The sequence below is a fragment of the Rissa tridactyla genome, chromosome 5 (genome assembly GCF_028500815.1).
Source record: "Rissa tridactyla isolate bRisTri1 chromosome 5, bRisTri1.patW.cur.20221130, whole genome shotgun sequence".
Classification (NCBI taxonomy): Eukaryota; Metazoa; Chordata; class Aves; order Charadriiformes; family Laridae; genus Rissa; species Rissa tridactyla.
In genome coordinates, this window is record NC_071470.1 from 15,471,807 (window position 1) to 15,484,829 (window position 13,023).

Sequence of the window (13,023 nt, forward strand, 5' to 3'; positions counted from 1 at the left end):
TAATGTTTTTATGGGACAGGGCCATATAATTCATATTAAATAGTGAACTAAAGAAAACTGGACTGGGAGAAATCCCAAGGGGGTGTTGGTGACAAACGTCTCGGTCAGACTCTTCCCTAAAACATGCACCCACATTCCTTCAGTGCTTCTCCTCAGTCACACATGCTAGACTTCTGATTAGCCTTTTCTCATCAACTTTCTCCACCATCCCCATATTTCATTTAAGTGCGATGTCCAAAAATCACACACAGCACTCCAGCTGAGGCCCTGCCAGAAAAGGATACAGCATGTGTCATACAGATCCCCTGTTTAGAAATAACTGTGGTGCATAACGTAAAATATATTATATATATTTAAATATAGTTTATACTTCCCTTTAGTTTATAAATAATATACATGCCATGAAATAACTGAGTAACATTTTTAATAAAAGTTAAGAATTTTTCCCCTTGTTTTTAGAATTACATCCAAATTGATACTACTGTGCTGAGGGAAAGGAGGTGGTTTTGCCAATATTGATTTTCTTTGTCTTGAAATAACCTTTATCTGAGCTGTTTTCCTTCAACCAGCAGTACTCAACAAATTTATGTAAAAAATTCTTACAGTACATGTTCTCAAGTTAAGTGAAAACACTTGCAAATACAGTATTCCTAGCAACCAGGAAGCTGTCCAATTCATTTTGCCATTCAGTTCTCTGATGAAGGTTGTGGCATTTTTATTTATTTCTGCTAGCATTTGATCACTTTCTCTTTTCTTCTTTCTTTATCCACGTGTTTGGGTTTTTTTCCCCAAATAATGTCACATTTGCAAGCAATTCTGACTGGCTGCCAGCCGAGTTTGCAGGATCACACACCTGGAAAGCATATATTGCCTACAAGCACATTGTAGAGGATACTTCTGAAACTTTACCTTTAAAATAATACATCTGTACAAAGATATTTAGCCAGTGCCCACAAGGGTGCTAAATGCCAAAACTGAACTCCTTCCCTGCAACTTTGTGTGCTGGATGCGGAAGATATTACTCTAATGATGATGGGAAAGACAGGATGAAATAATTTGGGTTGTTTTTTTTTTTTAAATGTTTTGTGTTTTTTTAATTTTTTTTTTTTTTACCTGAAGTCATGATTACTGGCTTGCAAAGTTATTAGGAAAAGGTCTTGGCATTTCCTAGCAGTTTATAGGGATGTGAGCCAAATATAAAATGACTTTATAGCTGTTTACAGCTGACTGAAGGGCAGAGAGCTTGCTAGGCTTCAGGATAACAACTGGGAACAGCAAAGTTTAGCCATTTTCTTTTCTATTTAACAATTACAGGATCCACTATCATTGCTATTAGTTTAAATCAACAAGAAATTAAAGTTAAATGGAATTAGTCTTTCTGGGAAAACATTTATTTGGAAGAACAAAGAGAAAGCTAGCAAATCTAACAGTAAAGACTTACATCCAGATCTAAGGATCATTTGGCTTAATTTTAAATACTTTGTGCAAATTTACTTTATGCCTATATATTCATGAAAAGCTCCAAAAGCCTTCATGGGCGAGTCAGACCATTCCCAGTGAAAACCATGATGGACAGCACAGAGATCACATTCTTTATCCCTTAATTAAGCAGAGACAAAGATTCTCCATTATATTTTTATCGTAAGGCTGCTTTGCCATAGCAGCTCTACTGGAGTTTGCAGTAGAACCTGGTTAGGTTTGTGTTCAGAAGAACTTTTCAGCGATACTCATCTGCACTAAGTTTTTACTGACATAATTCTTGCTCAGGCCAAGTACAGGATTAACCAGACAAAAAAAAATAATAAATACTCCAAGTCATGTACTTACATTTTTCAGCTTCCTACTATAGTCAATGTTCCTGGTTGCACACGCACACACACAAGAAAAAGAGGAAAAAAAATAATCAGAAAGCAGACACACTTTTTAAGAGCATGTATGCAGCCGATCACGTTTTCTCTAACAAAAGCCTGCAGACTGCTTCTGCTAGCTGGAAACACATGAAAGCTAAGCAGATGTAGTTCACACATTCATTTATTCATAACGTGGGAGTATTTTGTCACCATTATTTCAATCATTAAATTAGAATTCTGGAAATACAAAAAGAAAATGCGTTTATAATGGTCCCACAGTAAAGTAGGACAAAGCCAAAAATATTTCCTTTAAACAGTGTTGCTGATTTCTTCAAAAGAGAAGACCAAAGTCCTCACTGCTAAAATGCATCTGCAGTAATCCAACAGTCAGATTCTGCTGTGTGATAAATCACGCGACCCATACAGATTCTGGCAGCAACTGAACATGCACAGGAGATGGAGGAAATCACCACCAAACATTAAGGAAATGGAGCAGGTGCTTCTGAGGAAACAAGCACCACAAAGAAAGTAGATGGGTGAAGGAAAGATCCCGCCACTTGCAACAAAACCTGCTGTGGAAAAAACATTTGTTTTTTGAATGTATACTCAAGCACTCAGGCTAAACATTGGCATCCTTCCCAATGTAGTTTTTCACTAATGTTCAAAGGGTGGAAGTTCTGTGTTAGAAACAACAAAGCACAAAGTTTGCCCAAACATAAACAACATTTCAAAATTCAGCAAAGAAACCATTACAAAAAAAAGAATGGGGGAAACGTGTATCACATTTAGGTGCTGAAAAATAAACAAGCATTTCAGATTTAGTATAGACTGTCTCCTGATTATTTATAATGGAATTGCCTTCTACTATAACAGTAAGTCCACTCTATCATTAAAGGTTACCTGATATAAACAAAAATAAATGTACTTAAATGCGTGAGAACAACAAAAGCCTGAATATAGGCAATACTAAACCAAAGTATTTTTGATAACATCTTTTTTAAGCCAAAATTGGATCCACCAATACCCACATACTAAGAAAAATAAAACAGTCCTAATTTTTTTCTTAATAAAATAGCAGTGGAAAAGAGTCTTGTTTAACAAGTCAAGAAGAAATTCTTTACAGCATTAGCTCATAATTTTTATAAGCTGAATGTTCCAAAAAAATAGATCTAATGCATACTTCAATTAACATCTATATGAAAAAACTTGTGAAAAATGTCATTATCTTAATCATGTGCAATAATGTCATATTCATCCTTTACCGCAGAACAAATACCATTTTTACCATGTTTAAAAAAAACAACCCAAAAGTCTTCAAAGAGGGGGAAAAAAATAATCACCTTCATGCTTTGGGAACTAGCTAGCAGAAGACAGTCTTGAACATATTTCTCTACAACAGTCATGGACTTGGCTTGTACACCTCAACTCAGTTACTCAGCGTGAACTTGGACAGTGCTAGAAAAACATTTGGCTCGTTTCCACAGCTGCTTTCTCTGAAGAGTTGATGGGGGGGAAAAAAAAAACCCATGCCAGTGAGACACTTCACATCTATCGCATCACATTCAGCGGAGGGCCAAACCAGCTCCGCGGAGCTTATTTAACTGGCTTAACTGGTGTACGTGCTGGACAGCCCTCCTCGGAGCTCCATGCCAGCCCCAGCCTCTCAGCCTGCCTCCTCCAAGGTACTCCACCATCCTCAACCCCAAAAGATCAAGCTTCTTACCAGAAAGACTCTTTCTCTCCGGTTTTATATGGAGATTAGGGTTTTATATGGGGATTAGGAATTGGTTTGCAACTCTCTCCAGCCACTCATTGTCACAATTTTACAGGATGTCATGAAGAATTTCTTTCATTGGAATATTATCAGATTTAGAAGAAATACCTTACACCAGTCCCCTCTCACTCGTATGTACAGGCAAGAAGAACCTCATATTACAGCCAGAAATTTGAAAAGGAGCAAGAAATGGAAGACTATTCCTTAAAACAAGGAAAGTGGCCAATTCGATTTTCAGAACCTTTGAATTTTCCCAGACAGTGCTTGAACACCATGAAAACTTGCCCAGCTTCCACTGCCAGAAGGGGGAAAAAAAAAAAATAGAATGCCACTGAAATTTAGTAAATTGTTTCCACATACTTTTCTAAAATGGGTATGTCTGACCAGGATTTCATTAGTGATCTTTTTGGCCAAATGAAACAAGGCCATTCAATCAACTGAGCAGTATTTGCTTGTCTGTAGAGCAACAACTTTTTAACATTACACATGATAGACCCAAAAATTTCACAAAAACTTCTAAATAACACCAATTAAAAATTTTGTTAGTTTTATGAAAGTATGGGGTGCTCTTGCTTTTGGGGGGCGGAGAGCTTGATTGCCATTAATATAAACAAGAGAAAAATACAGTTTGACTGCTTCTGTTCCTCTAGTCCATGATGACAAAGTCTTCCCTGAAAGGGACAACAGTTCCTATTTAAGACTTCAATCTATGACTATGCGGACTTTGATTCAAGCCTGCTTTGTGTGACCTTAAGCAAGACAGTAATTCTCTCTCTGCCGGTTTCGCATCTATATTTTAAACCACTTTGTGGGGTGAAATGCTGGAAATACAAGCACTGGAATTCAAGCACCTAGTACTCTTTGCAGTGAGGAATGTGCACATACCATGGGTAAAAAGCTGTTGATTAAAAGGAAATGTTTTAAAAATCACTTCACCCCCCAAAAAACATGAATTAGTTAAGAAAGGGAACCTCTTAATACACATATGGGGTAATTTGTGTGGTAGTAGGCATGTGGCTTTGGTGAAAAACTATTGAAACTGTGGCATTTCCACAGTTCACACAAACATCCTCAGCCCAACTATCGTGTCCCAACCTATAGTTCTGGTTAGAAAATAAAGACTATGCTCGTGTCTGCACCTTGTAGAGTCTGAGAGGCCTATAAATGGCCTATAACACACCTTCAAAACAGTTTAATCTGAAATAACAGAGCTGTGATTTATTTTTCCCCCCAGCCTATATAGTTCATTAGTTGGACAGACAAAAAAGAATGCCATCAATTTAGACTCAGGAAAACCCCTAAATCCCACAGAATCTCATTGCTTAACTAAAACAGTATTTTAAAAGAGCTGTGGTTGATCTCTCTGGGAAAAATCACAGCCCTTAGAGAAAGCTTGTTGAAGGGAACAATGTATTCTTCCCAGTGCTGAAGGTTTCCCAAACCTCAGCGTCCTACTTGCTTTATACAAATGACAATTCTATAGTCTTTTTGTCCATCCTTAAATATTTACTATTGCATCACATGCGTCTGAGGTTGTAACTCGCTAATCACAAACTGCTGTTGTACTTACTTGATGGTTACTCTGTTTGATGTGTCCTGCAGATCACCAGGATCAAAAAGCTGAGATTCTTTAAGTCCCAGCTCTTTGCAGCCTCTTAAGAATAAGATGATATTATCCTGAAACAAGGCAAAAAAATACAATATTTTAAACTCTTCTTCATTGAAAAAAATGATCCTACTGAACCAACCTCTCCCTGACTCAGTAACAGCTCACAGTTGTATAATTACTGAAATGAATAACCAAAGATACTTCCAGTCACATAATTTAAGAAATCAGTACATGTTTTGTTTGAAAACCACATAAATATGAAAAAAACCTTTTTTTTTTTAAAAGAATTTTAAATATGTAACTGCAACAAGCTTCTTGACTTTTCTCTTTCCAAACCCAGATGTCGGCAACTTCTTTAACTGAAAAAGCCCTGCTAATTTCCTCACCTACTGCTGGAGGCTGCCAACACAGCTTCGGCATGTTACAGGGCAGAAAAGAAAAGGCTGGATTTCTGAGGGAAGCAGGAAGGGTATCACAGAATGGTTTGACTTGGAAGGGACCTTAAAGATCATCTAGTTCCAACCCCCCTGCCCTGGGCAGGGACACCTCCCACTAGACCAGGTTGCTCAAAGCCCCATCCAGCCTGGCCTTGAACACCTCCAGGGATGGGGCATCCACAGCTTCTCTGGGCAACCTGGGCCAGTGTCTCACCACCCTCGCAGTAAAGAATTTCTTCCTTAGGTCCAATCTAAATCTACCCTCTTTTCAGTTTAAAATTGTTACCTCTCGTCCTATCACTACGCTCCCTGATAAATAGTCCCCCTTTAGGTACTGGAAGGCTCCTATAAGGTCTCCCCAGAGCCTTCTCTTCCCCAGGTTGAACAACCCCAACTCCCTCAGCCTGTCCTCACAGCAGAGGTGCTCCAGCCCTCTGATCACCTTTGTATTCCTCCTCTGGACTTGCTCCAACATGTCCTGTGGTCCCCAGAGCTGGATGCTGTACTCCAGGTGGGGTCTCACAAGAGCAGAGCAGAGAGGTAGAGTCACCTCCCTCGACCTGCTGGCGATGCCTTTTTGATGCAGCCCACACAAAACAGCCCACCACCATTTAAGCAAGCAGTCTGTTCAGAAAACATCTTGCATGTTGATACAAACAAGCCAGTTACTCCTAGTTAACATAGCTCCTGCCTCTCCAACCTTAACCAGCCAGAAGCCACTAGGAAAAGAGGTAGGTGCCCAAATAAAATGCTTGAAGTTACACTTCATGTGACTACTGTCTGTAAGAAGAAACAACAGCAATTTTGTAACACTTTTTATGGAAGATTTACAGTTTTCAGAGTATAAAAGTCAATAACTAGGAGAGATTACGCACAAAATGATATGAGCCTCTTTCAAACCAAATACAAGACATATGGTTTGTACCAACGGGATTAAATCAGCATGTGTGCGTACACATTTAATATATGTTATGTTTTATACTTACACATATGCATGTACACCGCCCCCCTTTTATAGAACCAGTGAACCTTTCTTATACAGATAAATCTTGAAGGTGAGGAGAGAACAAGTTTTTAAGATATATACATTGCTGGATCAACAACTGCAATAGTAGGTATGTGGACAAGGAAGGATGTAACGTACAGCTTGATATTCTCTGAGGCCTCTCATCTCAAACCTCCAACTGGAGGTGCCACGTGAAGGGTCAGAGAGGAGCAGAACCTCAGCCTGGGGCAGAGACCTCTGTTTTGGTAAAAAACTGGGAGGCAGAGGAGCCTGGGCAGCATTCAGAGTATGACAGAGCAGGATTCGGGAGCAGGGCTCTCCCCACATCTGCTCCCAGGCCTTTGTTTGGGTGGCACGGCCACAGTTCGGCAAGAGCAGCCCTGTTTACTCTGCCGGGGCGCAGCCATCAGCATGCTAATCGCCGCCGCACTCTGCATGCCAACGCTCTCGCACACAAAGCTCGCTGTCACCAGCCACACCACAAAAAAATACGGACTTGGAAATTCAGAGGAGTCCAAATCTCCCTTTCTTCCCTGGCTGAAACTTAACAGCTCTGGAGGGAAGCCAGGGGGAAAGGAACGGCAGTCGAGAGAGCAGAGAGCCCATAACCCAGAGAGACAGCATCATTCATGACATGAAAAGATGCTTGTAAAATTCCCCATCTGGCTTACTGTTTGCATTATAATTTTTCCAACGGCATCGTGAATAACTCTTGTGTTTAGCCTTTGATGGAGGACAGTTCTGGTCACTTCCAAATGGTGGGTGGAGCAATGTGTAAATCTAATAAAAATGCAAAAGCATTAAAAGAAAGTTCCTAACAGTATTTCCTAACAAAAATATACAGGACACACAGGACATAGTAACCTAATAGGTTTAGAAAACAATCAAAGGAGGGGGAACTCTGGGGATAACTAATTGCACCCATCTTTATGCCAAAAGTTCACATCCAAGTTATGATAAGCAGTAACAAAAATATCAGCCACTTGGCAGCCATGTAGTTTGGAAACTCAGTTGTTCTGCTGATGAACAAATGCCCACTTCTCAAAAAAAAAAAAAGTGTCACCATCCTAAGCCTGTTTTCATACATGCTTTAATTTTGATGGTCATCATAATAATAACAACATTTGCCAACAATCACTAACACCATCACCCAAACAATTCCTCAGAAGGCTTGTATCTTATATGGGCATAAATAGCCATGCATGTCAACAAGATGCAATCAGGCAGCACTGAAGGCTTTTGCTTCTGTTAACAATCTCATAGTTTTATTTCCCAATAGTCCTAAAAATGGCAATTTGTTTAAAAGGATTAAAAAAAAAAGCCAACACAGAAATTGTTTTCACATGACAGATATTCAGGTAAACCTGCCTAGGCTGCATATTCCCAAGCCCAAATGTATCTCATACTACTGCAAAACTAAACTTCTCCTGATTTGCTTCATTACAGTTGAAATTTGTATTTGTTAGTTCTACTGAGATGCTGGAGAACACCACTCCTAAGCCACTATAAGGAGCAAGGAGTCTTATCATGAAGACCCAGCTCCCAGGAAAGGTTTCTCTCTGGATTACTACACTTTGCATTGGCCAAGTCCCGGTTTCTTCAGTTCTCAGAAAACGTTGCTCAAATTTTTTGAAATTATAGTTCCGTATCTGTTATCTGTAACTACATAATTTTTTTAGTCACCTGAAGTGCCACTTCTGTGTTGCTGTTGACGGAACTAAAAGAGAAAAAAAAGTTTACAAGCAGCAACGTATATAAAACATCCTTACCTTAAAAATAGGGGACAAAACCCAGACACTTAATGTGCATGTCCAGCTCCTTACAACTGGGCAGAGTTAAATAGGTCACGCAAATGGGTCACACTGCAATGGCAAGCGCGGCCAGCTGTCGTGTCCCAGCTAACAGGGCAGTATCTTTTACCGTGGTCTCGGAAGACACGCGACCAGAATTGAGTCCCTCCTGCAGCCCCTGCAAGGCACTACCATACTATTACCTCAATACATTAAATGGAGATGATATTGCCTTTTTGTCAGTGGTTACTTGCTGCAGTCGCAGAGTTGGAGTAGATGGAGGGTGGGTCACTTGGTCAGCACATCATTTCCTACAGCCCCAGAGGACCCACAACTGGCTCCTGCTGGCTCATCTACATTTTAGCCCACACTATTCAATCAAAAAAAAAAAAAAATCTTCTTCTGGCTTTTGTCCTTCATGCACCCCAGAGGAAGAGCGAGCTTCCAGTCTAAATTTCTTCATAAGTTTTATCTATTTTTTAATGTATAAATTTTTGTATCTATTAAAATAGATATTTATAGATATCTATAATCTATAGATATCTATAAAATTTTACCTATGTGTTATCTATAAAACGACATAAACTCTGAACAGACTGCTTACAGAAGACAAATGCTTCAGCGTGGTGACAGACAGAGGACACAAGCACAAGATACACTGAGAGGTCAAACCCCAACCCTTTTCTGCTTGCCTTAGCAGAGTCATGACAGTTACTATTAGATCAGCACTATAATCAATGTCGTTTGCTTGTAAGTATTAGAGATCCAAAAGTTATTAATGTAAAGGTTTTGCTATGCTGAATTTCTCAACAGAAAAATCAACCAACACATAAAACATTACAAACTCTCAGGCAAAGCAGGAAGGACCGGAGAGGAGCAGGGACGGACACACAGGGGTGCAGAACACTGACCCCCCGAGTCCGGAGTCAGAAGGATGCACGGGAAGGAAGGGACTGCTCCTGCTCTCATAACTGCATTTCAACGCCGTAACCTTTTCATCCTTTCTGGTGTGTAACCTGCACAACTCACCTCTACAAAATCACTTTGCCAGGACAACCACCTGCAGGTAATGCAGAGAGAATGGAAGGTGGAGGGGTTACACCTCCACGAAGGTGGAAGGAGGGAGGAAGAAATAATACGCTGCTCACTTGTAAACATTTTTTTTTTTTTCCCCATTTTTAAAAGACTGATAACCCATGTGCTATAAATACGAAAAAACATTCTCTATATTGCGTTAAGTCATCTTCCTCACACACAAAGTGGAACACAAAATCCTGAACCCTGTTAAAAAAAAAACAAAACAACGCACAGAAATTGGCAGTTGTGCAGGACAGACACCCTGGAAAGCCACCGCAAATTCACACAGTAGCACTGCCAACACACAAGACAGTTCAAGCTAGCGAGAATCAAATATTCACAGCAGGCAAATTCCCTCCATAGGATCTGCTGATCAGATGCAATGGCAAACAGCTTGAATTTGGCCCACTTCCATTCCTTTCATCTGCCACAATAGTATACAAAATATTCTCACTGTATCCACGCTGCAAATCGGACCTGCAGCTTATCACTGTGGAACCATCATTTGTCAGATGTGCTACTGCACGGCCTGGGTGAGATATACAGATAAAATCGGGGAAAAACAAAAGCAAGCCAAGCTGTATGTCTGCACAGAACGCTGAATAAAATACCAAGTGCATGCCACTTCTGCAAGCTGGAGATATTATTAGTTGCCAGTAGGACTGCGCTGTTTTGCGGGACAGCTGCAGACAAACAGGTGGCCTTTTTCATTTCTGGAATGCTGAAATTTTCCCTGTTCCAGGAGAAATTGGAAGATTTCTAAATATCTATATGTATTTTTCCAAACTGCTTTTCTAAGCAATTTCCAATACAGACTCATAAAAGCCTATTGTTTACCCTCAACATTTCTTCCCAATTCCCTCATTTTTCCATTTTACATAAATAATTAGCGGTGATTGCTTATTCATATAAAAGCAATGGATCTTGACAGATCCACAAGCAGACGGAAAGGAAACACTGAAATATTCAGTTCAAGTCCACCAGGTAAGAACTTTTATGAGAGAGAGGCCGGGAACTTTTCCTATATATACACACACATATACATATATATGTTTTATTATTTATCCAATATGCATCACTATATATATATTTTACTAATATATATGTTTTACTATATATATATAACCTTTTACTGTTTATACAGTATACTTTACTGTATATACAGTAAAACTACACATTCACAGAACGCTGTTTTCTGTGGCAGATTCCAAATCAGCAGATTTGGGAGGAACCCGATCATAGCCAGGACACGTCCACTCAGAAACTTAGGATGCGTGGGAAGATGAAGGATGACAGCGCACCAGAACGGAAGGCGAGCCCCACCAGGGGCGGTAATGGCGGGGGGGGACACAAGTTACTGCACCCCAAAGGGATTCTGGCACACAACAGCAGCCTCACCTAGTCAAAATTAAACGCTAGACGGGGAAAAACAGAAAAAGAGGGGCTCCGGGAGGGAAAGCAGGACTTACCAGCCCGTCAGCCCGAGCCGATCCTCGCCTCCCGGAGCCTGCGGAGCGGCACGACCGACAGCCGGCCGGAGCCGCTGCGCTGCCGCCGGCGGGGGCTGCAACCCCCCAACTCCTCCCACCGCCCCCCCCCCGGGGCCGCACAGCAGCCCCGACACCCCGCCACAGAGCCTGACAGGCGGCGGGGCTGGCTCCCCCCGCCGAGCAGCGCTGGCCGGCAGCCGGCAGAAAGCGGCAGAAGGGAGAAGAGGAGAAGGGATGGATGGCATCCAGAGGGACCCAGAGAGGCTTGAGAGGTGGGCCCGTGCGAACCTCATGAGGTTCAACAAGGCCAAGTGCAAGGTCCTGCACCTGGGTCATGGCAATCCCAAGCACAAATACAGGCTGAGTGGAGAACGGATTGAGAGCAGCCCTGAGGAGAAGGACTTGGGGGTGTCAGTGGATGAGAAGCTCCACGTGAGCCGGCAGCGTGCACTCACAGCCCAGAAGGCCAACCGCATCCTGGGCTGCACAAAAGCAGCATGGCGGGCAGGTCGAGAGAGGGGATTCTGCCCCTCTGCTCTGGTGAGACCCCACCTGGAGTCCTGCGTCCAGCTCTGAGTCCTCAGTACAGGAAAGACATGGACCAGTTGGAGTGGGTCCAGAGGAGGGCCATAAAGACGATCAGAGGGCTAGAGCACCTCTGTGATGAGGACAGGCTGAGAGAGCTGGGGTTGTTCAGCCTGGAGAAGAGAAGGCTCCGGGGAGACCTTATAGCGGCCTTCCAGTACCTAAAGGGGGCCTATAGTCGGGATGGGGAGGGACTCTTTATCAGAGAGAAGAGTGACAGGACAAGGAGTAACAGTTTTAAACTGAAAGAGGGAAGGTTTAGATTAGATATTAGGAAGAAATTCTTTACTGTGACGGTGGTGAGACACTGGAACAGGTTGCTGAGAGAAGTTGCGGAGGCCCCATCCCTGGAAGTGTTCGAGGACAGGTTGGATGGGGTTTTGAGCAACCTGGTCTAGTGGGAGGTGTCCCTGTCCATGGCAGAGGCCTCGAACTAGATGATCTTTAAGGTCCCTTCCAAGCCAAACCATTCTATGACTCTAAAAATGATCAGTGTGTGCAGAATCACGTGAGTCCCAAAGGAAAAAAAACAGGTCCAGAGAATAGATACAGAGCTGATTAGATTAAAACATCAGGAATAACACGTGCTGGCAGAAGATGAAACTGAACCACTCCAAAGGCAGGGCTGGCTGCAGGAATAGCAGGGAGAAGGGCCAGGCTTGTCAGGAGCACCAGCAGGCCAGAAAGCCTGACGAGCAGCACCTTCAAAAGCTCAGCAAAGACGACAGCAGAGACTGCCTTCACAAAGAAAGCCAAGCCTTTTTCCTCTTCTTTTTGGGAAATCAACAAGGAGAAGATGTGTCTGCTCAAATAACAGCTCCACCGCCTTAACAAAAAGGCAAAAAGCACCTAAAAATTCTGTGAAGAAAATGAGTCTGTTGGGAACATACCGCAACTACACAAAACACCAGAAACCCAAAACATGGTTCTAAGCAATCTTCAGATAATATCTAAGATATTGTATCTGCCAGAAGATGTTCAGTACCAGACCCCCAAGATCTAGCTGGAAGTGCCAAATTCCTACCAGGGTGCTTAGATCCTGCTGCTTCCAGCCAGGCTTACTAGTTCAGAAAATTGCAAGTGCCTAGAGCAAGAAGATATTCTGATACCACTTCTTTACGCTACTTTGGTAGTATAAAACTTATCCTGTGTGCAGGGAAAGCTGGGCAAAGGAAAAAAACATACTCCATTTATCTCTTCAGAGGGCTGCTCTTATCATTTTTGGCTTCCAGCAAAATCTTTTGCTAATAGTTCCAATCATTAGTCTCATATAAAACACAAGCCCATTCAGTCTAGATTAATAAACTGAAAATAAGCAACAGCAAAAAAACCCCTCAAAATCACACCATGAGAATGATGGGGGCCCCTAAAAAGCAAGCCCAAAATAAATGAAATGTGTTAAGCA

General features: G+C 41.8%; 1 protein-coding gene across 7 annotated transcripts in view; it reads right to left on the reverse strand.

Moving 5' to 3' along the window:
* Positions 1-13,023, reverse strand: part of LIMCH1 (LIM and calponin homology domains 1) — a 182,054-nt gene that overhangs the window by 66,738 nt on the left and 102,293 nt on the right. For 4 of the 7 annotated variants that reach the window (XM_054202415.1, XM_054202416.1, XM_054202414.1 and 1 more), the window contains exons 4-5: positions 5,195-5,301; positions 1,828-1,858 (exon numbers count right to left, since the gene is read on the reverse strand). In XM_054202415.1, coding sequence (XP_054058390.1) covers positions 1,828-1,858; positions 5,195-5,301 — 138 coding nt within the window. Of the gene's footprint in view, positions 1-1,827; positions 1,859-5,194; positions 5,302-11,012; positions 11,123-13,023 lie in introns of those variants that run through there. The other 3 variants (XM_054202418.1, XM_054202419.1, XM_054202417.1) reach the window with 2 other exon arrangements.